Genomic DNA, 26124 nt, shown 5'->3' on the forward strand with positions numbered 1-26124 from the left:
TAATCAAGAGGTTTTACTTCTAAAAGTCAGTAAAGGAGACAGAGCTGACAAGTGTAGATGAAGAAAAGGAATCGCCAACATTTCCCGGATATTGGAAGCAGAACCCTTGCGGCTGCTGCCTGTAAATGTGAGTGAGACCTACTAATCTCCGGAGGGGACGTTGCCTTTTCAACAGCATGACAACCCTTGCAAGCATCCAGACTTTCTACAGATGAACGAGGGGGCCAAAGAGGGAATTGAAAAAGTATGTCTGGCAAGTCAACTAAAACATAAAGGCGCCTATGCGGCAAGTACATTCCTCATTAACAAACGCCCACTGATTAGAAGTGTCTGATCAGGTCCAATCGAATATGCAAGGGCACAGTATTAGAGCAGGAGGTGTAGGCTAGTCTGAACGGCTTGAGCCGGGAGCTAAAAGCATGATGGGATCACGGGCCAAAGACTACTTCTGCTATTGTCCCACATGAATGGTTATTGTAATGCTGTGCCACGGTAAATCCATATTGCATTCACTAAACACAGGCCCTTACTCCATGTCACCTGAACGAAAGCTTCAAGTGTGCAATGGACAATCGTATTCAAACTCACAAGACACAGCAGTACTACCCCCCCTGAGAAAACAGTCATATCTAGAAGGTTTGGGATTTACAGAGATGGTGGATACGAATTGGTGAATGGCTTTTTTAAAGTATTCTCCCACTTTACGGTTTGTGTAAATCCAGGAACATTGCAGTACACAGTTGTTTGAGTACCAGCTGTGTTGCTGAAACATATAGCACCTTGTGAGTCTAACAGCTTTAATATCAAATGCCTGCCAGGGAAATTGATTCCAGGGAACTTGCACGTTTAGTTTCAGAAGAAAGTTGAAGTCACAGCAAATACTGCGGCAGAGTATTTAATAGTGGCATTCCCCCGGTGCAAGGACAGAGGGATGCATGAAGCCGTGATCAGACATTAGGACTTTACCAACACTGTACTTTTTAGGGACGTGTTCTGGGCATGACATAATGGTGTGCTTAGTGTCATGGAAGTACTAGAGGCCAACTGTGGGAGTAAATGAAAAATAAAATATTTGTTACTAGTTAATATCAATCTCCATTTAACGCCCACATGTTTTCAAGCCTGCAGATGTCAGCTGTGGCCGATTGTTGATGTATGCAAATAGAGTTCCCATTGATAGCCTAAAAAAGGGCAAGATCTGTTAGCTTGTCAAATGGTGCAATTCAGAAACATACACACTGACCAGAGTTATTACTTGTCACAGGCTACCACCACTAAACATTACAGCCTAGGTTGAGCACTTCATTGTATATGAAGCGCTATGCCCAAAAAACATCCTGAATACTCTACATTGACTGCTATGATGCCGGTCCATTTTCTAAATAGAGTAGGCAAGAGGTCAAATATAGGCCAGGCTTCCAAAATCAAAGTAAGCAAGGGGGGTCGGGGGGGGGTACAACCAGGAAGATCACTTCACTTGGTCATACACTGCGTTTGCTATGAAAAATAAACCTGGGAATAAGAATTGAAGAAATAAATATTTGGAGGCCCTTTTGAAGAGAATGTTCCAAACATTGACAGGGTTGTACAGGGGTGGTGGGGGGGGAGGGAGGAATGACTGCAAAATCACACTTGTGTTCACCGAATTATGCTTCCAAAAGCCTGTTTCTGGAAGACAGGACAGTGTAGCAGAGATGCGTGCTCTGGCCCATGCTGTTGAAAAGACAGAACGTTCTACGGAGGACTAAGGACATGCTGTTGTGCCTGCCATGGTCTGCGCATGTGCCCCTGCACTGCACATACAATGGAAAAGCAAACCACTTGCCTCTTTTCTTGTGGTGTACACTCCTGGACTACAAGTGCATCTCATCCCCTAAGAACCACCTTTTCGGCAGATGGATTAGTGCTCCAACATGAAGATTACAATTGGGAAAAGGTTTCAAAGAGAGAGAGAACCCAGCCTGCTCTGAAAGGAGGGTAGTCTTTCCAGCAGAGGAGACATGCAGAACACAGGAGGTTAAGTGGGAACAGCTGCACCTCCAACATGTCACAGACATTCTTGTTGCTTGTGGTCTGGCAATTCACTTTCCCACCATCCCAAACATTTAACATGTGCCTAAACTGACTAGTCATGGTGGAGCAAAGTAGAGTCTAGAAAGCCTTGACACCTGCTCAACTCTTGCTGGACTCAAAGGGAAAAGCACCTTATGATTGTATGAACACATCGTGATTTTCCTAGTACGAGCTCCAAGTGAAATTACTTGACCCCCTTGAAACCCGCAATGGATCCTCTCCCTCACACTCCTGCAAAGTAAAATGCTTGTAACTGCCTGTTGGCTTTAGTCTTTAGGGAAGACCCTTGCAGCATGGGGTGTGTATTAATTCTACATCCATAGGGCTCCAATATGATCAGGCTTGTGCCCTTCTAATCACATAGAAATGAATTCACAACTTGCAGAGCAGTTACAATTTTTGTAGTGTCTCGAGTGAAGCATCAATTAGCAGCCACACGAGCCATGTTCTAAACCTGAAATTAACTTGTTCCGCCAGATGATAATTGGAGGGCAAATGCAAGATTCATTTGAGAACTAGGATCCAGGCCATGGACTGTAAATCAGAGATTTCGTTTGCCAGCACCATTCCACATATATGTTGTACTTTACTTTCATCTGGCTCCTGCACACGTTCAACTGCTCGTGAATCCTAGAATAGGGTGGAAGGTCCCTTAATATTAAAAGATTGTGTAGTTGGTCCTTAGACTTGCACAACTTTGTGCAATTTAATTTGCCCCCAACAAGCCTGAGCAAAGTAGCACCTTGACCACGGTAAGTGTGGCAGGACCATGTTGACCTCTGAAGGTTTTTACCACCCAGTTTTTTAGTCTGGAAATTTTCTGTTTTACAGAGGGTTGCTACCTGCCAAGTCTTAACAACATGGTTTGAGTATATACATAACATGACTGAAAAGAAAAAAAGCTACAACCAGCACTAAAGAACAGGAACTACAGAAAGCATAGTGTGCAGCAGAACTTGAGTGCATGCAACCAGATTTGTGCCATCCACTGAGTGGGTTTGTCAAGTGATGGAATCTGTGGGCAGTGCCTTGATCTCACCACCACACTTTCTATTCTTCTAGTGCGATAAAGTTGAGACATAAAATGGTGGACCCTCCTGCCTTGTCCTGAGCCAGAATCATAAGTCAAGAACCTAGGTATCAGATAATACATTGACGTTAAATTGACAAAGCTGTTACAAAATCATGCTTTTTAATGAGGAAAATAAAGCACATTCTTCCTTTTCTATCGCTCTCTAACCAGATGGCCCTTTTGTCATCACTGCTGGACTTTAACAGTATCTACCTGGGACTTGCTAAATATCATCGCAGAGTGCAGAATGTAGCAGCCAGAATTGATCGGAAACTGAATATTTTTTTTAATGATGTGTTAAGGCCATAAAAGCCTCCAACACCTTAATTCGAACTTAATGGCCTTGAAACTAATTCTTCTGCTCACTCCTTGAGATCTAATCAATATAGGAAACTCAACATTCCCAAATACTGGAAAGCAGGTCAGGGTGGCCACTCTCATGGTACAAGCTACTAGAGAATCTGGAACTTGCTTCCAAGATCACTCTATATTTAGAACCCAACCAGGAAACTCAACATTCCCAGATACTGGAAAGCAAGGAAGGGTGGCCACTCTCTTTGTTCAAGCTACTAGAATCTGGAACTCGCTTCCAAACTCACTGCACATAGAACCCAACCCGTTGATCTTTTGGAAACACCTTAAGACCTTCTCTGCTTTTAGTAAGTTAAACTCAGCCCCTTGTTCCTGGTTTAGGTTTTTCCTTAAAAACTCCTATAGCACCAATAAACGTTATTTAAGGTGAGGAAATTCCAGCAAATTAATGGTTTTCCTTCAAATAGCCACTCATCCATTTACGCAATCGTAAAGTTCCATGGAAACCCTGGCTCATGAAGGAGCAACCCCCAAATCCCTCCTTTCACAGCCCCGCTGTTTTGGGGCGACCTTCTCCGCTCTCTGTGGCTAAGGCATACGTAAAGTAGTTGAAGGCTGCGATCCAGCTGGGAAGAAGCTTCACTTTGGCCTTTCACATGGCGAAGGCTAAGCGCCCTTCACTTGACTGTTAGGCTTTTATTGAATGGAGTACACTAGGGCAATTTAGGGTCCCCATGCACACAGACAGCTATTACGTACAAAAAGTATTACTGAAGGTATCTACCTACCACAAACAGTGCCCTACTCAGGCACTGCTATCACCATTTGTTTACCTAAAAATATATAATTTTTAAACACTGCTTTTCCTATACCAATACAGCTGTGATGCCCTATGCAAATGCTAGACACAAGGTTTATGCCCTTTCAGCCGAACATCACCCTCCACCAAACTATTACTGCTAATCCTACATTTTGAGAGTTGATTTTCAAATAGTATCGGTCAGCAAAACCACTGCCTTATCTGGGGAATTTTGCATTAGGAGGATATAAGGGAGCCTGACAAATACTGCATAAATCACTCACGCTGAAGGCACAGCGTCCCATCAGAGACTGAATTAGCAGGTTATTACATTTAATCAAACGTCCTTTAGCTTCTAGTCTGCCAGTCCTGCAGTGGTTATTGTGAAGAAATACTACAGCAGGTCATTGAGACAACAAAGGCTGTGTATACCACGAACCAGGGCCCATTGAGTCATCAGCCGAGACTTGGAAGTTATCTCAAGTGTGGTTTCATAATCTTCCAGGGGTTACATGCACCTGAATGGCTCTTATTAGGGGTTCACTTGTGTTCTCCCCCCCCCCTCTATTCCTGAGCTGCAAGGTATTGCCCACATCCGCCCAGAGACTGCCCTTCCAACCCGATGCAGATAACCTTCACTGATAACTTGCTCGACCAGGTCTGAAATATACCAGCAGCTTGTGAAACATCATAGCAACCTTCACATAAAAGAGTCTTAGCTCTGCAATATTTTTCTCTCATTTGCAGGGGGTTCATTTCTGTCCCTGAAGGGGCCCTCAATACAACTCTGTGCACCTTTATGAACCCTCTTTAGCCTTAACTGCTATCACCCACTCATGATCACAACTCTGCCATCATTCTATTGGTCATTTACCACCGTCTTAAAATACATTTTATCCACTGCACAGTCTCTCAGACCCCCAAACGGTCCACCAGGCTGATCAGCAAATGGTACCAAGCCCTTTCTGGGAGCCCGGCATCACATGGAGCATGAACTTGCAGACTTAATTAAAGAAACTATGGCGAATGGCACAGAAGGAGCACTGTTCTGGTCCAGCCATGTCAAGCAGAAGCAACTTCAAGGACAACACTATCTACTGTGGGCGTCACTTCTCAGAAACCTTTTAACCTGAAGCTAGTGCTCTACATGCTCTTTCACACTCATCCCTACTAACTGTGTAATGGAGGACCCAATTCATAAGGAAGTGCAAGACAACATACCAGCAGCACGATGTGCACGTAGACAATAGGAGAACTGGACTTATCAGGCAAACCCCAGTGACAATCACTTAGTGGGAAACGTGATACAAAGACCAAAGCAAGTCAGGAAAACGGAACCTGTGCACATGCGAGGGTGCTCCCCATCTTGACCTCCTGGCAGTTAAAGCTGGAGAAGGGCAGGTGGCCACTTACTGGGCAACCGTGCCTGTGCCTGAGAGGTGAGGACCAGCCTCTGGGGCAGCACACTCTGTTGGACGGTGTGCGGGGGGACCTGTGGCTGAGTCTGGCCTGGTTGTGTGCCCAGAGTGCCCAGCACTTTCACGGGCGTGGCCAGGTTAGCTGCAGTGGTGACGGTCGGCGCTGGCTGGAATCTTGGTGCACTGATGGAAGCCTGAGAGCTCGGTAACACGTTGGCTGGTGCTGCAAACAAGGTTAATTTGTGCAAAGCAGTTAAAATAAGCAGTTCAGAATTGACAAAGTCAAAAACCTGAGTTAGAAATAGAAAAAAAGACATTTCAGAGCAGGCGGATGCAGAGAAATTTTTCCGTGCAGGAGGTGGCAAGCCGTTGTCGCTACAAACAATGCAAAGTAGTTAGAGGGCAGACCTTCTCAACATTTGTCTCAGTTATAGGTTGCAATCTCACCCATTCCCACAAATGCTACTCAAAGTTACATGTTTAAGTATTATAATAATTCACAACCAACCGTTGGTGAAAGCGGCTGCCAAGAGTGGTGAACTGGAGTATACACAGCCAGTCGGTGACTGTAGGTAGAGTTTCCTTTTAGAGTGCAATTCTCCCCACTTTGTGAGTCCCCACATCATTTTTGCTTGACTATTGGATTTTTGGACTGATTCTCCCGAGTGAGTGGGAACCTTTTTCCACACTCACTCTTTTACACTAATCTTGGGAGCCCTTCATTAAAACCTATTTTGGTTACTTCTTAATGGAGTTATGCTTCCCTCCATCTTTCCTGGCATCTACATTTTACTATTGCAGCACACAGCACTTTCTGTGCAATGTTGCTGGAATCTCCTTGCGTTTACCTTTTTATTTTATCCGGGATACCCTACTGTTGCCAGGGCAGGGAGATACTGATTTGTCCCTCCTGTGTTTTATTTTCTGAGATCAGCACACCCAACCTTATGCAGAGAGCTGAGAAGAAACATAGTCTCCCTTTTCTCACTGTTTCAGTAACTTTTAGTTACTGTTACAAGTTCATCCAACAGTAGTGTACCTTTTTGCACAACCTTTTGTGGACTTCTACCGCAGGCTGTCTTCGCAGCTGCAGTAGGGGACACACCCCTTCGTCTGCTACCCGCGGCCCATCACGGCTAAGACCTTGTGAAACTAGTCCTATTGTGACGAGTCCACAGACCACGAAGAATCCTAACCCAGGACTATATACTCAACCCGAGGAAAATGAGTAATGAGGCTCAAGCCTCAGTATGCAATAATCACGGCTGATGGATCAAATCTATTAGCAATAAGAACAAAGAAGAGCTGAACCTGCGAGTCAACGACAGGACTGAAGATCCGAAGAGGAATTCGTAGGACGTCCCAGCAGCTTCCAAGTGATCAGGAAAGACCTCTTGAAGACTCCTTCCGCCCCTGGACTGGTGCACTTAACCAGTCTCAAGACCACCTGCATTTTGCACCACCCCATGAAGAGTTTGACCCTCCCGGGCTACAAACTCTCAATACCCTGGAAACTGTGCCATTTTGCGGTGCAAGGTCTTGTGAAGCGCGATTCTGGCTGAAACCTTCTGGGCATCCTTCTGGGCTTGCAGTGACACTTTTCCACTCCTAAACATCCCCTTAGCGGAGTCGTGGACAGAGGACCAAAGAGAAGTCTACCAGACGACAACCATCGCTGACCCGAAGCCAGTGCCGCACAGTTCCACTACTGGGCGTCCCACTGCTCAAATGCATCCGTCTGTTTCCTCAAAAGCTCCTTCAGCGGCCCAGGCCAAAAAACCCGAACTGGGAACAACCGTCGCCTCACCTTGGGGGACCAGCCTGCTGCATCAAGTTTTTCATTGAAAAGGTACCGTCTTGAGCCTAGGTACTGGTCTTGCTGCGTTGCTCTTGTATTCTTGGAGGGCAGCAGTTACTTGCACACCTTTCAGGGCACCCAGAGTCCCAATATGGTGGACAACCCATTGGGCTTGAAATTGCTAAAGTGTTACTGTCGGGACTCAGTCCCGAAGTTCCACGGCTCCTTTGACACAAGCGTTCGAGGTTGCCATGGAGATGGTGGCAAAAGAAGCAGAGCATCATTATGCACCGTTCCAATTGACTCCCGGAATGGCACAGCTAATCAGGTGAGACCGTGATGACATCATGCTCCCAGGAAGACATCGGGATGCCGGAAGCACAAGCTTCCCGTACTACAAAGCAGTGGTGATCTGTGACTCGCTTCTCAACGTTTCCACAGAGTAGTGTGCGGGTTCTGATAATTCTCAATTTTATCTGGATTTTCCACCTTGATGCCCGATTTTGGATTCTCTCCTGTTTTACCCTTTGGTCATGGGGATTTGGATCAGTTTGCTACTAACTGGATTTGGGATTGTTGTTTTGCTTGGAGTGCATCTGGATTATCCTATTGTTTTTGGTGCTAGTGGATTATTTCCCCGGTTACTTGAATCTTGGATTTTAGACTCTGAATTGAATTGGAACTTGTGTGTTGGTGCTTTTGGACTGACTTTTCCCAGCCCTGGATTAGTTGTCCCTTAGCAGCATCCTTGTGCCGTTCAGGTAGCTCCCTGCATATCAGCCTGTTTCATTGGACTGTGCAAACTACTGGATTGTGGACAATAAGGCAGATGCGGCCTCGTTCCGCCCCGAGTAATCCGTGCCTTTTCCTCGCTGTGTTGTTACGGTCGGTTGTAAGGTCTATGGATATTCTGCAGAGTAGGTGCACCTTAGGGTTACTGCATAATGGCCCGTGATTCAAGGTAAGAGGGGGAATTGGGGGAGGCTTGTACTGGGGAGTTAATTCAGAACAGTTGGTCATCTGCTGGTTGTTGTTTTCCCTTCCCTACACCAGTTCCACAGGCTTCCTGGTTCACCTATCTTTTTTGGTTAAACCCTCTACAACAAAGTATTCTCACTTTTGGTTGTGGTGGGGTTTTAAGGGGAAAGTTCCCCTGCAGATAAGTCTTCACTACTGATCAAGGTTAACTCATTGAGTCCCTGACAGTTATTTACTTGCAAACCTTAAGAAAAACCTTGTTAGGGAGAATTCTTATAAATGTGCTAATTCTCTTCACCTTAGAGACCCCAAGCAAATTTGCTGGATTTTGAGGACTTGATTTTTTTTACCTGGAAAGAGTGGGAGCCTTTTTTACCCACTCGTGTATTTTGATATGTGTTTTACTCTTGCATTCTTTGATAATGGAGTTTTAGATAACTCCATAGGCATCATCTTTTCATGTGTGTTACACAGCACCTTCAGTGCAGTGACACTGGGATATCTTTTAGACTCTGCAAAAGTTTAAATACCTTCTCTGGGATGAACTACTGTTTCCCAGAGAATGTAAAGTGAAATTGAATTTACTAGTCTTTCCAAATTCTTAGACCCAGCACACTATCTTACAATAGAGTACTGGAGGGGTTACATAGTACCCCCTGTGTCTAAATACTCATGTAGCAGTCAAATGCTACCCTTACCTATCGAAATGGCTGGTGGCAGTCGTTTTACAACAAACTACCATGATTTTTCCCGACCGCGAACACTGGTAGCGTTAAATCAAAGGAGCCATGTTTTTCAAGATGGCGCCTTAAGACCCTTTGTTTAAACAGGTCCCTGTCTTCTTTTTGGAAAGGTCCTTCTAGAGTTTGTCTCTGCGGGCCAAACCAGGTTTGGTCCCTTTGTTCGTAAGCCTTTGGTGGGCTTCAGGGCTGAAGACAGCCTCTGGCGGCTGAGTGTCTGGGGTGGGCAGGAAGTGAGAGAGGTGCCCGAAACTCCATGTGCTTAAGTCTCCTAGGAGACCCAAATGCACTCTGGCGAGATTGGCTGGCTGACAGTCCGGCAAGGACAGCCATCATGCTGGGTGATTGACAGCTAGGCTGGAATGAAAGGGAAAAAACTGTTTAAAAGGTGAGTCTCTTGGACTGGAAAGCAGAGTCAACCACTGGAACGAAAGAACCGAAGAAGAGCTGGAAGAGGACAGCTGCTGCAACTCCTGGACCGTTGGTTTGCCCGGTGAAGCCCTGCTGCAGGATCGAATGGCTAAGTCCATCTCGACAGAGAAGCCCCTTCAAGGACGACTTCCTTTGGTCCCACCAACTCAAAGAACTCCTAAGCCACCTGGATACCATTCTCAGAGCTGGTGAGGTTTAACCAGGGGGGAAGGCCACCAGCTTGTGTGCTTGACTACAGCTACTCGAACTGAAGTGACTCCATTTTGTCCGTGTTTTCCGACGATCCCATGCACTGCAGGAGTCTCCTGACGTCCTCCCTCTTGTCCTCACGACTGAGGATCAGGAACAGTGAGATCTGCAGGAACTGCTAGGAACCAACGTGTTCAGCTGCATCTTGTTCTTCATATTAAGGTACTATGCCAACCCGAGTGAACTTAGCTCTCGCGGTGAAAGTTTGTGGAACTTTCCCAACTTGCAGGCCTAATCAGCTTGTAACCCAACATATGATTCTTTTTCGTACTGAGAACCTTTGCAAAGACTACCGTTTACCACAAGAACTGCTCTTTCCTATCCAAGACACTAGTCCATTAACTTTGGCCTAGGCCTATTGAACTGAATTGAGTCCTCTAGTGAACTGAACATATTTGCACTGCCTAAGAAAGTATTTGTGATCTATTCTATTAACTTGCACCTTTTTACTCTCATGTTACAAATGCCATTTGGCTCCTATGTCAGGGGAGCCTAATTTACTCAGAAACTTATTGGTTCAGTACTGAAGTGTGCGTGTATAATATTAAGTTGCCTCCTTCTAGTGAATGTTTTCTAAATGATTGTGTAATACATTAATAAGTGTTTTACCAAAAAACCTTGAGTGCAAGTGTCTACTTGAACCACTGTGACTATAAGACCTCTGTGCAACATCCTTGCTCACATTCCCTCTTGAGATAAGCTTGGCTGCTCAGCTCGCTACCAAAATCTGCGTAGTACAGACTTATAACCAAAGGTTGGTTTTGCTTCCACCTGTAGTCCTAATTGTATGTGGTGTTCCCAGAGGGTACTGCATGTAATTCTGCCTTACAAACCTTCATTCACACTACTCTTGTCTGCTGCTTACCTGCCTCTTTCCTCCTCAGCCCTTGGTCACTGAACCTCCAGTGTCCCCCTTGACTATCAGATTCACCTGGTATAGGGTTGGACTTCAAGATTGGCTAAGTATGGTTTGATTGAACTTGCAAGACTTTATCTAAAGTTTGCTTGTTTGTTTCAGTAGTTGCCCTTATTTATTTGATGCTTTAAATTGATTTTAAGTGTGCTACCTATTATTCTGCGATATTACTGTGTGAATAGTGCTTACATGACTTGCTTCTAAAGCCTTAATGTATATAAAATAAATGGATTTTTTAAAAATAAATTTGCTAGTGTTAGTATTAGTATTTCCTTGAACTGATTGTATGCTTCAAGTACTGTGTGTCTCACTACAGCCCTTCTCCCTCCTAGACGAATCCTGGCTGCTCAGCCATAGCTACCAAACCTTTGGGTAGTTCAGGCTAAACCTAAGGGGTACAACCCTGTCACCTAAGGTGGGCTTTTCCAAGTTCTATCACAGACAGCAACTTATGTAAAACTCCCTAACACAGACACTGCATGCGTCGTCTACCACACCTATTGAAAATATCCCTAACCCGCTCTCAAGTGGGCACCAGCACTCATCCTGCTATTGACTCTTGTCAACTAGCATGCAAGGTCAAGCCAACTGGGGATTGTCAGGAACTCACGGTGGCAACAGTAAAGACAGACAAGTGATCACAGCTCAAGGGTGTTAACAGAACAATGAATGCAGGGTGAAAAAGCACCCAAGCTAAATCTAAGATGGGAGCAAGCGACCACCATCAAATGAAAAATAAGGCAGCCCTAGTGGTGTTGGGTCAAAATAAAAAGGCCTATACTCAGAAAACCATGTTGCCAATTCCTTACTAGTTACAGAAAGTGTGGAATAGGGTTTCAATAAAGAAGTGTTCCAAATAATAAATCAGGATGCGATTGCCAGGGGTCTTCCTTCCCCACGTTTTCGGCACGGGGGAGGTGGGACCTTGGAGCACAGCACACGCTCAAGCTTTCTCAGCACGAGCCGACAGTTCTATTCCAGCTAGCGGATTCTTCGTTGGTAAAGTCTTTTCATTAAAAAGCCTCTTGCCTTTGAGGCCTAATGTATCAAAAACAAAAAGTTCTGCTTCACGTAGACTTAGGGTGACTGCTTCACTGCTGGGTACCCCTCTTCCCGGCGCAGACCCTTCACAGTATCACTCAATTTCTCAAAACACAGTTCCTTTGTCAGTGTACTTTGGGTGCTAGCATTTCACCCCTGGATCTCCCTCGACCGGGCCCAAATGACAAGGGGGACACTTTCCTTCCTCTGGTCTTGCAATACTTCTTGCTTTCGCAAAGCTCGATGTCTTTTTTAAAACAAGTTTTTGGGCTGTAAGGCCAGTTTTTCTGAAATGCTACCAACTTCATCAAAACCATTCAACTGAGGCAGTACAAGACTCCACTCTTAGCAGAAAGCTATACCACCGAGTACATGGTAGCATAGACAGAGCAATCAGGCTTATTTTAGGAGGGGGAGAGGGATGTAGAATCAGTACAAATGAAATTGTAATACAAATGGTCCAAAGAAACACTGTGAAACACTATGTATGTGAAAATAAAGGATTTATTTAAATACAAGTAGGCCCAGATAAATCTAGGAGTAAGCACTAACATTATATGAAATCACAATTATAAAAAACAACACTATACGTAAAGGTAAACAGACCCAAGTATAGACCTTATTTGAAATACCCAACAGTAGTTCTAGGGAAGTCAAAACCTTTTCATACACATTCAGTATAGGTCACACCTATTCTTGGGGAGTAAAAAACCAATGGTTACTTTCACAATTACATTCAGTAAAGCAAGGGCAGTAGACCCTACCAGTTGTACAGTGACTTTCAAATCAGTCAACTGCACATTATACATTTTGTGAATAGTGGCACACTTATTCTAGGTACAGTAAAAACCTATGACTACTTTTGTGATAACAGTTATACTAGGCGAGGAAAACCTAAGGATGTAATGGAATACATTACTCACCATAATCGTATTTCTGGTGCTTGTATCTGCTTAGATTCACATGCTATACATAGGCCGACATCTAGTGGAAGCTGCAGAGCATTACAGTTTTCAAAATTTGAAAAGGGACGTCGACGGGGCGTGCCAGTAATACTAACCCTAGTGTGATGTCTGCTTTATCCATGATCCCTCACGCGTCAAGGTCCCTCAGATTGTTTTTCTTCTGACATAAGGTAGGATGAGTGTCATGTGAGTGCAGTTGTATCCAAGCAGATATGTAGAAGCTCATAACATCTATGCACTTTCTCTCAAGGGAAGAAGGGTGGGCGCATGTGAATCTAAGCAGATCCAAGCACCAGAAATACGATTACGGTGAGTAATGTATTCCTTCTGATGCTTGTGCAATCTGCGGAGCGTCATTGCTTGGAGGATGTTCTTCCACCTCTGGTGGGGGAACCTCTCCCTTTTCTGCAACCTCGGCGCTGGCCTCTGTTATAGCCCTGGAAGGCCTGTTGGCTGTTATATGATGAATCCTGGCTTTGCCTATAGCCGGTGCCTCTGTGTGCATTTTGTCCACAAAAACGCTGAAAATGATTGCCTCCTTTTTGGTTAGTTTGTCTGTTGGTTAGTTGGCCAAGGGACTTCAGTGTTTCATATTCTTCCTTGGCGGACTTCTGTACGCCCTCAACTGTCTTTCCAAACAAAACCTAAAGCTCAACAGGCACGTTGAGAAGTGTAGCCTATGTTTCTAATTTGAATCCAGACTGCCTAAACTAGGCATGTCGTTTCAGGATGTGCCCTCAGCAAGAACGCGTCCAGCGTTATCCGCTGCGTCGACATTTTTTTTTAGTAGGATGCTTGCCGTTGCTCTACCTTCAGCAGCCACGAGAGAGAGCTTAGACTTGAGTGGTTACAGCGCTGATTCTGCAAGGGCCGTAACTTCATCCCACTTAGCACAGTCAGCGCTTGCTAGCAAGGTGGATTTAGTAGGAATTTGTGCTTGGTAAGCCGCCGAAGATCCAATTTTTCTCCACATTGTATATCGATTTTTACTCTCCTTGTCCAGTGGAGCTTTGGAGGAGGCTAAAGGGGTACCCGCTCTTTTCCGAGTAGTGGTAACTACTAAAGAGTCTGGTCTAAGTTGGCCCGTTATATACAAAGGATCTGAAGGTGCTGGGCAGAAAAGCTTTGATTCTAGGGTTTACCACCCTAGTTTTATTAGGCATTACTAGAGAAGGTAGAATCCTCCTTTGTACCGATTTGAGCAAGGGAATAAACTGAGTTGCCTTTTTTTTGTCCCTCAAGAGGTTTTCTGCGAAATCCTCATCTTGTTGTATTTCCTGTGTCTCTATACCAAAATGTTCAGCAGCCCTGAGAAGTATGTCATTAAACAGGGGCTGGTTGTCCACCGGGGAATCGGGTAAGGGAGGGTCTTGTAGGACTGGAGAGTCCATGGCAAAGACTACGCAGTGTCATCCTGGTCGCCCCCTGCACTGATGTCGTTAACCCCAACTTCTTCATCATACTAAGTATCTTCGTCTGGGTACTCACTGGCTCCTACGTCTGGGTCGTAAAGGCCAGTGGAGAGGCATGGTACCTTGTGGACTGGTTTGTCATACAGTTCCATTGGGGGTTGAGATCTCTTTTCTGACTGGTGTGTACCCAAACGGGACTGAGAGGCCACAGGTGTAGCCTTAGAGCTTGACGCCTGGGTAGTGGGAGGCGTGTTTATTATGCTTTCCAGAGCCTGAGAATGTTAATCGAAAAAATTTGCAAAAAAGCACATACGCCCCACAACCCCATCTATATCCTGGGAAGACCAGGTTGCTGCACTGGGAATAATCCCTGGGTAAGTAGAGGTAGGTAGGCTACTGTACAACAACTCCTCCTCCCTATGGTAGGATCAGGCTGATGTGGTATGTCCTGTGTAGGAATACTATCAGGTTCCTGCGGGGTGGCTTTGGCAGGGGGAGAGTCCTCCCTAGGCGTGTCCCTTTCATCCTGCCTTTCTGTGTTCCTGTCTTTATGAGAGGAATCCCTGGATTAATGTTTTTCCCTATGATCTGAGCTCTTAGAAGTTGACTTTTTAGAGACAGAGACCTGTTTTCTCCACAGGACGGGACAGGCCCGGCCCGACTTCCTGGGCTTTTCCCTGGGTGTAGGTCGAGTTTCGACTATGGGAACGGCATGCGCGGCATCCTTCAACGTCGCAAGGCCGGTAGAGAGTTATGTCCGGCGTCTTTTGTTTTAGTGGGCTTGTCATGAGGAAGCCGCTCGGGGTGTCCAGAGGACTGTGAATCCGAAGATCTGCCCTTCAACGTAAGCTCTCGGCGTGTGATACTTACATTGCCGCAGGGTATGTGCTTGGTGTGGGGGAATGTGGTGCCTTTGCCGCCGGGTGTCATCCCCATAACAGGACCACCGGCATGTCTACTGGGGTCGGGGGCTAGCACTGGGGAATACGGAGGTTCCCCGACGTCCGAGAGGACGACGTCGCTGGATGCTCCTTCGACGTCCATTGCGGCCTCGGCCTGCATGGCGTGATGGGCCCGACATTTCGTCCTATCTTTGAGGGTCTTGTGTCGGAGCAGTTTACAGCCCGACAGTGAGCCTCGTTGTGGTCCCGATTCAAGCAAAGGTTACACACCTTGTGCTTGTCGACCCACATGTATTTTTTATTGCAGGACCAGCAGAATTTAAAAGTCATACGTTACATATTGGGGGTAGGCAGCAGGGCAACCCAGGGAAGGGGTGGGAAAATACATGTTATGACCACCCTCCACTCTCCCTTGAGTAAGGCCTAGGCCCTGTGGGCCTTCCGAGGCCGGATGGTTCTGTCGAGATCTCCGTTCGACGGTTAGTTCTGTCCTTTCTTGAAGTCTTTGTCGAATCGAGGCACGGCGTTGATAAAGGACAGAAATATAAACTAATATTAAACTTTTTATAATTCAATGGTGTAAGCCGAAAATGCACTCCGCTTATATGCGGGCGCTCACCATGGTGGAAAAAAACAATCTGAGGGACCTCGACGCATGAGGGATCATGGGTACAGCGGACGTCACACTAGGGATAGTATTACTGGCATGCCCTGTCAACGTCCCATTTCGAATTTCAAAAACAACAACTGTAATACTCCACTAGATGTCGGCCTATGCATAGCATGTGATGTAAGCAGATTACACAAGCATCAGAAATTCAATTACAGGCGCTTTTGAGATCAGTGCAACACAGACTGAGATAAGCAGTAACTCTGGCAACCTATTTTTGGATGGCACACAGCTAACTCAAGGTAAGCAAAACCCATATACTTTTCTTTTTTTATCTCACAAGGAGTCCAGGTTAGATCTTTCCCAACTATACAAGTGACTGGTGTAGGACTTATAAGGGACAGTTAGAACCACAGACTCAGGGTTAGATAGCACAGGGAAAGTAAACCCTAATGTTATCCTTTACTGAATGACTCAGTTATTCTAGCTAGGCAACAACCTTATACAGACTTATTTGGGACAGGCTAACAGCAAGTCAGGGGAAGCAAGATCCAGTTGGAGGACACTCATACAATTACTCTGCAGGAATAATTTGGTGAAACCAAAACATAACTTTTGGAAAGAGGCACAACCCAATCACAGGAGAGTAACATAAGTTCACATCTACTTTCTATTAGAATGGCAAAACGGTTTCTAAGTAAAGAAAATATTTTAACCATACTTTTAAGAATAGTGCAATACACATCCAAGGTAAGCTTTTTTTTTTTAACTGTTCACTCTTACAGTTCCAGTTACCAACCAACTCTTTTACTAGTATGTAACTTTTAAAAAAGAATTTTCCTTTCTAGGCAAAAGTCCCTATCCCTTAAAAGTCTTTCCCTTATTCTTGGAGCAGGAGTGTTCTCAGTGGAGGTGGGGGGAGGGTGGGAGGAGAAGGAACAAGTTACTTACCTGTAACTGTTGTTCTCCAGCATGGGTCTGGCATGGATTCACATGCTCATGAATATTCCCCGTCGTCAGGCTGGGAATCCTCGGTAAAGAAAAAACCAGTATCAGTTTCGTTTCTGATCTGTCTTTCGTAGTAATAACCAATCACTGGTCTCTGCGTCATACTGACCACAGCCAATGACTGCCCTCTACCTAAGCACCGCCTCTGGCAGCCATCTTCAGATTTGGAAGCACGTGAAGTGGCAGTATGACCAAGTGAAGAGCCGCAGAGGGGTAGGCGGGAGGGTTCGCATGTGAATCCATGCCAGACCCATGCTGGAGAACAACAGTTACAGGTAAGTAACTTGTTCCTTCTCCAGCATGGGGTCTGGCATGGATTCACATGCTCATGAATAAAGAATACATAGCAGTACACACATGCACAACCACGGGAGGTGGCAAAGGCTCAATATTAAGCATTACATCAAACTCAACATTAAGCATCTTACCTCCTCACCAGGCTCACCTCAGGCGAACAGGTTGCGCAGCACTGCTTGGCCGACCCTGGACTCCTCCCTGGAATCCCGATCGACGCAGTAGAATTTCGTGAAGGTGTGTGTCGACCTCCACGTAGCAGCCCTGCATATGTCCAGCAGGGGCACACCAGAAAGGAACGCCGTGGTAGCTGCGATCGCTCTGGTGGAATGGGCTCTCGGACGGCCAGGCAGCGGTCGGTTTGCCAACCGATGACAGTACATGATACAGCCGGAGAGCCATCTGGAAATGGAAGCCTTCGAGAGTGCCTTCCCCTGATTGACAGGTCCAAAATTCACAAAGAGTTGTGACGTCTTCCGAAAACACTTCGTGCGGTCCACGTAGAACTTCAGCGCTCTAGCCACATCCAGCGAGTGCAAAGTCCTCTCAGCCGGCGACGAAGGCGACGGGAAGAACACAGGCAACACCAAGGGTTCGTTGAGGTGAAAGTCCGGCACCTTGGGCATGAAGGAGGGGTGCGTCCTGAGCACTACCCTCGTGTCGTGAAATGTCAAGTACGGGGCCTTGCAGGAAAGGGCCTGGATCTCTCCCATTCGTCGTGCGGAGGTGATGGCCACAAGAAACGCTGTTTTCCACGACAGAAACTTCAACGGGGCCGAGTGCAGAGGCTCGAACGGAGGTCCCATGAGCTTGGTCAGCACCACGTTGAGCTCCCACGCCGGGGCCGGAGCCTTCACCGGCGGGAACGATCTGAACAGTCCCTTCATGAACTCTTTCACCAGACGATGAGACCACAAGGACGTCCGCCCCGTGGTTCTGGTGTATCGGGAGATCGCAGCAAGATGAATCTTGATGGACGCGTGTGCCAGTCCAGCTTTGGCCAGCGTCAGCAGGTACGGCAGTACTTGGGGAGCCGTAATCCAAAGAGGGTTAATCTTCTGTGCGTGGCACCAGACAGAGAACCTCTTCCATTTGTGTCCGTAGCATTTAAGAGTCGAGGACGCCCTGGCCTTTGCAAGAACCTCTCTGCAGTCGGCCGGTATGTCGTATCCTCCAAACTCTAGCGCTGCAGGAGCCAGGCCTGCAAGTTCAGCGATTTCGGGTCGTGGTGGAGGATGGCGCCTCCTTCCCTGGAGAGTAGATCCGCGTCCACCGGCAGCTTGATTGACGGGGACGCTGACAAGTCCAGAAGGTCCGGGAACCATATCTGCCTCGGCCACGCAGGTGCGACAAGGATCATCCTGCACCGTGACCTCTTGAGCTGGTTGATGAGCCGGATTAGCAGTGGCAATGGAGGGAACGCGTAAAGGAACAGGCCCTCCCAGGGGAACGAGAAAGCATCGCCCATGCTCCTCGCCTGGGGAAACCTGCTGGCGAACCTCCGGCACTTGGAGTTCGTCGCCGTCGCGAACAGGTCGATCTGGGGTGTACCCCACTGTCGGAAGAGGCGATCCACTAGATCCTGCCGTAGCTCCCACTCGTGGCACGAGCGCAGCTCCCTGCTGAGTGAGTCGGCGATGGTGTTTTTTATCCCTGCCAGATGAAACGGCACCAGAAACATCCTTTGGGCGACGGCCCAATGCCACAGGTCCTGCGCCTCCTTGGACAGTGCTGGGGACCTGGTTCCGCCCTGTTTCCTGATGTAAAACATGGTGGTGGTGTTGTCGGTGAAGATCCTCACCACCTTGCCCTTGAGGGACGGAAGGAAGGACCTGAGGGCCCAAAACACTGCACGGAGCTCTAGGACGTTGATATGTAGTGATTTCTCCATCGGGAGCCAAAGGCCTCTTGCGTGCAGATTTTCGGTGTGCGCTCCCCACCCTTCCAGGGAGGCATCCGTGGTCACTGTCTCCTGGTGGGCTGGGGTCTGGAAGTCCCTGCCCGCCGTCAGATGCGCGCGGGTGCCCCACCACCGGATCGCTCGTCGGAAACTCTCGTCGAGTGTGATCCTTTCCTCGAAGCTGCCCGTCGTTTGGATCCAGCGCGCGTCCAGGAACTCCTGCAATGGGCGCATCCGGAGCCTGCACAGGGGAATGAGGTAGATGCAGGAAGACATCATTCCGAGGAGGGACTTGATGGACCTCACCTTGGCCGCGTCGGCCACCAACATCCGTTGTACCTTGCCCAGGATGGCCCTGGTCCTCTCCTCCGACGGGGAGGCCAGAAGGGACACTGTCGAGCCTCGCTCCCAGAAACAGTGCGTCTTGCGCGATTACCAGGTGGGATTTGGCGTAGTTCACGGAGAATCCCAGGTCCGTGAGAAGCTGGACGGTCCTTGCCGTGTGGTCCACGGCGAGCTCCCTCGTCTTGGGTCGGATGAGCCAGTCGTCCAGGTAGGGGTAGACGTGGATCCCCTCTCGGCGCAGCTGCGCCGCCACCGGTGCAAGGCACTTGGTGAAAACCCTGGGTGCCGACCGTAGTCTGAAGGGGAGGGCTTTGAACTGGTAGTGACGCCCTTGGACCACAAACCTGAGAAATTTTCGGTGCCCCCTTAGGATGGGAATATGGAAGTAGGCATCCTCCAAATCCAACGACGACAGGAAGTCTCCTTCCTCCAGCTGACCCAGGACGTGCTGGAGGGTGACCATCCGGAACTTCTGAGCCTTGATGAACTTGTTCAGACGTCGCAGGTCTAGGATGGGGCGCCATCCTCCCGTCTTCTTCCTCACGAGGAAGTATCTCGAGTAAACTCCGGAGCCCCGAAGCCTCTTTGAACGAGTTCGATGGCGCCCTTCCTGAGCATCGCCTTTACCTCCCGGAGAAGCTGCGGGACGTGAAGCTCTTTCCTGGCCACGGGGGGGACGCGCAGGCACCTTCTTTGAAACTCGAGTGCTTTGGTGGGGGCCCGACCCCACGGTCGGTTCAATCCTGTTTCGACGAGGCTTTGCCGCCTTGACCTCCTTGGCGACGACGGCGGGGTCCGCCCGACTTGCCTCGTCCCCTATAGGCCTCCTGAGACGACGAGCGGGCCGCTTGACGGTAGGTGGAGAAACCGCCGCCGGAGCCTTTGGAGGCGCCCTTGCCTCCGCTGCTCCGAAAGGGCGTCCGTCGTTGCTGCAGAACCCCAAGGGCCCGGGCCGTCTCAGTGTCCGCTTTAATGGCCTGAAGGGAATCGTCCACTGTTTTCCCAAACAGGTTGTTCCCATCGAACGGCATGTCCAGGACTCTGGTCTGTACGTCTTGACGGAAGTCCGTAGCCTTGAGCCATCCACGCCGCCTAAGGCACACGCCGTTGCCCAACTGGCGAAATCCCGTATCGGCGATGTCCGTCGCAATAGTGATGGCGTGGTCCGACGCCACCTCACCTTCCTGTAGGATCTCCAGGGCGTCCGCCCTCTTGTCGTCCGGTAGGAAGTCCAGCAGGGGAGCCAGTTTGTACCATAGCTCCCTGTCGTAGCGGGCCACGATAGCCAAGGCGTTGGCCGCCTTAATCGTAGTCGCTGCAAACGAGATGACCCTGCGTCCCATAGCGTCCAATTTCTTTCCCTCGCCGTCCGGCGGGGAAGTCGATGTGGAGGCCGCACCCCCCCCGCTTTCTTCCTGGCCGCCGCGGAGACGACGGAGTCCAGGGTAGGCTGCGCCCGGAGGCACAGGGGGGCCACGTCCGGGACCCGGTACTTCTTTTCGTACCGGTCTCTTCTAGCTGGCGTCGTGGAAGGGTTCTTGAGGAGGGCGAGGCCCTCATCCCAAATGTCGTCCAGTAGAGGCACCGCGAGGACCGTCTTCCTCTTGGCCTCGCGCCGTTGATAAAGGAATCCTTCCTTTTTCTTCTCCTTAGGGCAGAGTTGGAAGAGTTCGGATGCCCTGGCGATCATGGAGTGGAACGATCCAATCTCGTCGGGCGGAGAAGCCCTGGTGGGAGGTGACGACGGAAGATCCTCGTCGTAGACCTCGTCGTCCGTACCCGTCGCGGCCGTGTCAGTCCCCGTATCATCCCCTCGAGTCGTGGACGGGGAAGAGGGCTGGACCGGGCGCGACGGCTGAAAAGGAGGTGGAGGGTGAATCCTTCTTTTCTTGGGAGGAGGAACGCCAGAAGGTCCCGGTTCTGGGTCCCCCGACGGGAGTGGTTCCTCCGCTGGCAACGGTAGTCTCGTCCTCCGTCTCCGAGCATAAGGACTGTATAGCCAACAAAATGGCAGCCGAGTTGTCTTGCGGCGCTGGCAGAGGGGAATCCGACGGGCGATCAGGGGCTCCCGCCGGCGCCCTCGACGATGTCGTCACCCGCGTCGGGATCCATCCCGACGGGCCGGTCTTCTTCCACGCCGAGGCCGTGGCTTAAGACCTCGATCAGCTCTTCCTCCGAGGTTGAAGCCGAGTCTACGACGACACCCTGCCCCCCCTTTTTCTTCTCCGCCGGAGATTTCACGGGGGTCCTATCGATGGGCATGAAAGAGGACTCCATCCGAGGTGGCAGGGAGACTGAGCCCCCGAGGTCGCCACCACTGGCCTAGCCTCCACAGTCTGAGCCAGGGCCGCCGCGACAGTCTCGATACAGGCCTTGGCCGGATGGATTAAGGCCTTCACCACCTTAGGTGCGCTCACCGCCTTATCCTTGAGGGGGGGGGACACTGCCTCGCTCCCCCTCCGATGGGGCCTTCGAGCTCGACCGGGGCCTCTCCAGGAGCTTTGCCGGGTGCTCGGCCTTCCTCTTACCCGACCCAGAGCGTTGGCTCGTGGTTGATGGTACCGGGGAGGGTGCGCTCTGCCTGGCGCCCGTAGAGCCCGACCGTTCGGCGCTCCCGGTGCCAGCGGACTCGCGGTGCTTGGCCTTGTTTGTTTGTTTGTTTATTTATTTGGTAATGCGCTCCGAGCCCGTGGGCATCTGGGCGCAGCAGTACAAGAGGACTCGAAACTTAGTTACAATGCCTGACACAGGCTATTACAGAAAAACAATGGTTGCTTACAGTAGGTGATACAATGCATATAAAATATCAAGTTTAAGCGCATAAGAGCAACATTTCAACAGGTTGTGCCGTTTCCACTAGGGTGAGGGTCGTTGCATGTCGTTGTTGTGCAGCCATTTGAGAGCGTAGGATCTGAATCTTGTGTAGGGTAAAGGGCATCTAAGGTCGGGTGGGAGTGTGTTCCATGATTGTGCAGCTCTAACTGGGAAACTTGCACCGCCCGCTGTGGTAAGTTTGAATCTGGGGACTTCCAGTAGGAAGGTGTTGGCAGATCTCGTCAGTCGGTTAGAGGGTCTCCAGTTGATTCTTTCCGCTAGGTAGGGGGGTGCTTGATTGTTGAGGCATTTAGAAGTGAGGGAAATAGTTTTAAGTAGGATTCTGTCCTTTATCTTTAGCCACTGGGCTTCTATCCGGTGTTTGGAGATATGTTCTCTGCGTGGGATGTTCAGAGCTGCTCTAAGAGCGTTATTTTGCAATCTCTGGAATTTGTCAGTGACCGACTTGTTGGCACCTGAGTATAAGGCGTTGCAATAGTCGAGTCTGGACATGACAAGAGCATTGGCCAAGGTGAGGCAGCTGGCACTGGACAGGAAGGGTCTGGCAGCACGGATGAGTTTACACGTGTAGGTGGTTGAGGAGGCGAGGGAATTCACTTGCTTTTTGAGGGTGAGAGCTGAGTCGAGGTAAAAACCCAGTGTTTTGACCTCGCGCATAACCTTAATAGTATTGTTATCAAATGAGGTGTAGTCCGGGGTGAGTTTGGATAGTTTGTGTTCTGAACCGAGGAGCAGGATTTCAGTTTTATCGTCGTTCAGGCAGAGGCCATGTGTGGCCATCCATGCTTGAATGAGGATGTAAATTTTATTCACCAGAGCCAAGTCCACTTCATAGTTGCCCGAAAGGGGTATGAGGATCTGGGTGTCATCTGCGTAATTAGTGTAGGTGGCGCCCAGTCTGTCCAACTTGTCGAACAATGGCTAGGTGAAGATATTGTACATAGTGGGTGAGACACAGGAGCCCTGTGGGACTCCACATGTGATTTGGATGGGGTCAACACAGGTGGTGGAGGAGAACACTCTCATAGTCCGGTTGGCTAGAAAGGATTGGACCCATGCTATAGCATCTCCTGAGAAGTTGGCAGCCAGCTTGAGGTGGTTGCATAAAACTGCATGGTCCGCCAGATCAAAAGCAGCTGACAAGTCCAGTAAGAGTAGCAACGCTGTTTTCCCATTATGCTTAAATCCCTCCATTTTGGTTTTGAGATCTATCAGGGCAGTTTCCGTGCCATGGAGAGGGCGGAAGCCCGATTGGCGCGAGCCTAGTAGATGATTAGCTTCTAGGTACTCTTGAATTTGGAGATAGGCTACTCTGTCGATAATTTTTAGTAGGAAGGGTACTGTGGTAATGGGCACATAGTTAGTCGGGATAGAAGGATCGAGGGTTTGTTTTTTGAGAAGGGGGAGGACCCAGGATTCTTTTAAGTTGGCTGGCACTGTGTTAGATTTGAAGGATGAGTTGATAAGCTTTGAGATGAAAGGGGCTAAGTCTCTGGCAGCGTCCTTTATTATTTGAGCTGGGCAGCCGTCGCCCTTACAGTTAGAGGGCTTCAGTGAGAGGATGGCCTTTTCAGTGTCGATGATGGAGATGGGTTTAAAGCTAAAAGGGGGGATAGTGGTAGGTTCAGTTACTGGAGGCAGTTGTTGATCAGTGAGAGAGAGGGTGTCTTTTTTGTTCATTATTTTAAGTTGGAGGGTGGAGATTTTGTTTGATAGGGCATTCTGTATATTAGTGCACCATATCTTGTCCTTTGGGACCGTGTCAGATGGTTGGATAGGGGATTCCATTTCCCGGAGGATGGCAAATAGTTCCTTGGTATTCGATTTGGCATTGGTAATTCTGTCATTGAATACATTTTTTTTGGTGTTGATAATTTCAGACTTGTAATGTTTTGTAGCTTGGGTTAGCTTGGCTTTGTCGTCGTTAGTGGGCGAATTACGCCAGATGGTTTGGAGTTTTCGTTTCTGCTTTCTAAGGTCCTTAAGATGGGGGGTGAACCAGGCGTTGAGGTGGGCTTCTTGCTTAGCTTTGCGTAGTTTTGCAGGTGCAATGGTGTCTAGTGCGTGAGACATAGCTTTGTTAAAGGTGTCTACTAGTGTGTCTGGGTCGGTGTTGTCCTTCAGACCGTTAATAGTGGGCAGGAGGAGGGGGATAAGTTTTTCTGTAGTAATATCTTTTTTACTTTTGGTGGGGAGTGGTGGTATCATTTTGATAGTCTTGGGGCTGGGGAGGTCAAGTGTGGCAGTGAAATTTATTAGAAAGTGGTCAGTCCATAGTTGAGGGGTGATGGAGGTGATGACTATGTTACAGTTGAGTTCTGAGACCCAGTCAAGGGTTCTGCCTTTGGCACGTGTGGGGGAGAGAATTTTTTGGGTAAGGCCTTGGTCATTTAGGATAGCTGTTATAGAAAGGGCATTTTTATTACCTGGCTCATTGAAGCCGATGTTGAAGTCGCCCATCAGCAGCGTTTGCGAGTGTTTTTGGGTATTGTTCGCTATGAGGGTAGTAAGGTCATCTTCAAAGGTTCCCAGGGGACCTGGGGGCCTGTAGATCAGGTGAATGGCTAGCGTGCGGTTATTGGAGAGCTGCATTTTTGCTGAGAGTACTTCGCAGGAGTGTGAGGTGGTGAGTCGGATAGGCAAGGTGGTTTTCGCGATGATTGCTAGGCCACCGCCTTTAGCATTGGGTCTGTCTACTCTGTGGATCTGGTAGTTGTCAGGTATGGCTAACATCAGTGAGGGTCCTTCTGCCTCATGGAGCCAGGTTTCTGTTACGGCAAGTAAGTCAATGCTACTGTTGTTCAATATGTCAGCAATTTCAATTGCATGAGCTACCATGGATCTGGCATTGATAAGGGATCCAGTAAGAGTTAGGGTGTTGTTGGGAATAGGATGATTTGCAAGTGTATCTGTATGATTATTTTGACTCTGGCGTATCTTTTGGTAGAGGTGAGTAGGAGTTAGGGTTGGAGTTAAAGGTGTCGTAGCTAGAGTTTGTGTTGGACCCCCGTCGCCGGGGCGGCCTCAAAGGTCTTAGAAGACCGCTCGGATTTCTTCCTCTTCTTCTCGCCGGACGAGCCAGTTGGCGAGATGATGGCGGTCCTTCATGGTCCGCTCCGACATGTTGCCGCAAAACGCACAGTCCTTCTCCACGTGAGTCTTGTCCTCATGTAAGCAGTAGAGACGAAAGGAGTGTTCGTCCTCCTTAAAGACGTTCTGCAGCTGGCATCCAGGGCAGACCCTGAACAGCTTTCCGGGCATCGAGCTTCCCTTCTCCTGGGCCATGTCCGGGACGGGCCTGAGAAAACTTCTGGAGTCCTCCAAAAGCATAGCTCGACGAAATCGTCACCCTTGAGGGGCGCAGACGAATCCGTCACGGGTCCCCGTTGATCGGATGGAGAGTCGGTGGAGCTTGAGGCTCTTTTGACCGAAAAAAATGAAGTTTTTGAGAAAAACGTGAAAAAATAGCACTAACGCTCGAGAGCAATAGCACGAGGATCCCAACACATGAACGTGCGGTAAAAATCTGAAGATGGCTGCCAGAGGCGGGGCTTAGGTAGAGGGCAGTCATTGGCTGTGGTCAGTATGACGCAGAGACCAGTGATTGGTTATTACTACGAAAGACAGATCAGAAACGAAACTGATACTGGTTTTTTCTTTACCGAGGATTACCAGCCTGACGACGGGGAATATTCATGAGCATGTGAATCCATGCCAGACCCCATGCTGGAGAACAGGGATTGCGGGGTGGTCACTAGGACTAGTGTCCAACAGGCAGAGTCAGAATAGGTTCTTAAGTAGCAAAAGTCAGAGTTCCTTAGGAAGACTGGGCAAACAGGTGAGTACTTTAGTGTTAGAAGAGTGTCCAGGGGCTTCACAGAAGACACCCTAGCAGGATGATTCTAGCAGTGGGAATTGGTGCATTGGATGAGAGGCCTCCCTATCACAGAAAACGCCACACAGCTGCACAGAAATCCTAAGAGACTTAAGGTAAGTACATACCCAAGCCAACACAGTACCTCAGC

General features: G+C 48.6%; 1 protein-coding gene across 6 annotated transcripts in view; it reads right to left on the reverse strand.

The window, feature by feature from the left end:
* EP400 (E1A binding protein p400) overlaps nt 1-26124 on the reverse strand; it is a 1542855-nt gene that overhangs the window by 532170 nt on the left and 984561 nt on the right. For 3 of the 6 annotated variants that reach the window (XM_069620064.1, XM_069620063.1, XM_069620062.1), the window contains one exon: nt 5670-5897. The exons of the other annotated variants lie outside the window; for them this stretch is intronic. In XM_069620064.1, the coding sequence (XP_069476165.1) occupies nt 5670-5897 (228 nt within the window). The remainder of the gene's footprint in view (nt 1-5669; nt 5898-26124) is intronic. 6 annotated transcript variants of the gene reach the window in all.

Source organism: Ambystoma mexicanum, chromosome 10 (genome assembly GCF_040938575.1).
Source record: "Ambystoma mexicanum isolate Mex_15411 chromosome 10, UKY_AmexF1_1, whole genome shotgun sequence".
NCBI classification, from domain to species: Eukaryota; Metazoa; Chordata; class Amphibia; order Caudata; family Ambystomatidae; genus Ambystoma; species Ambystoma mexicanum.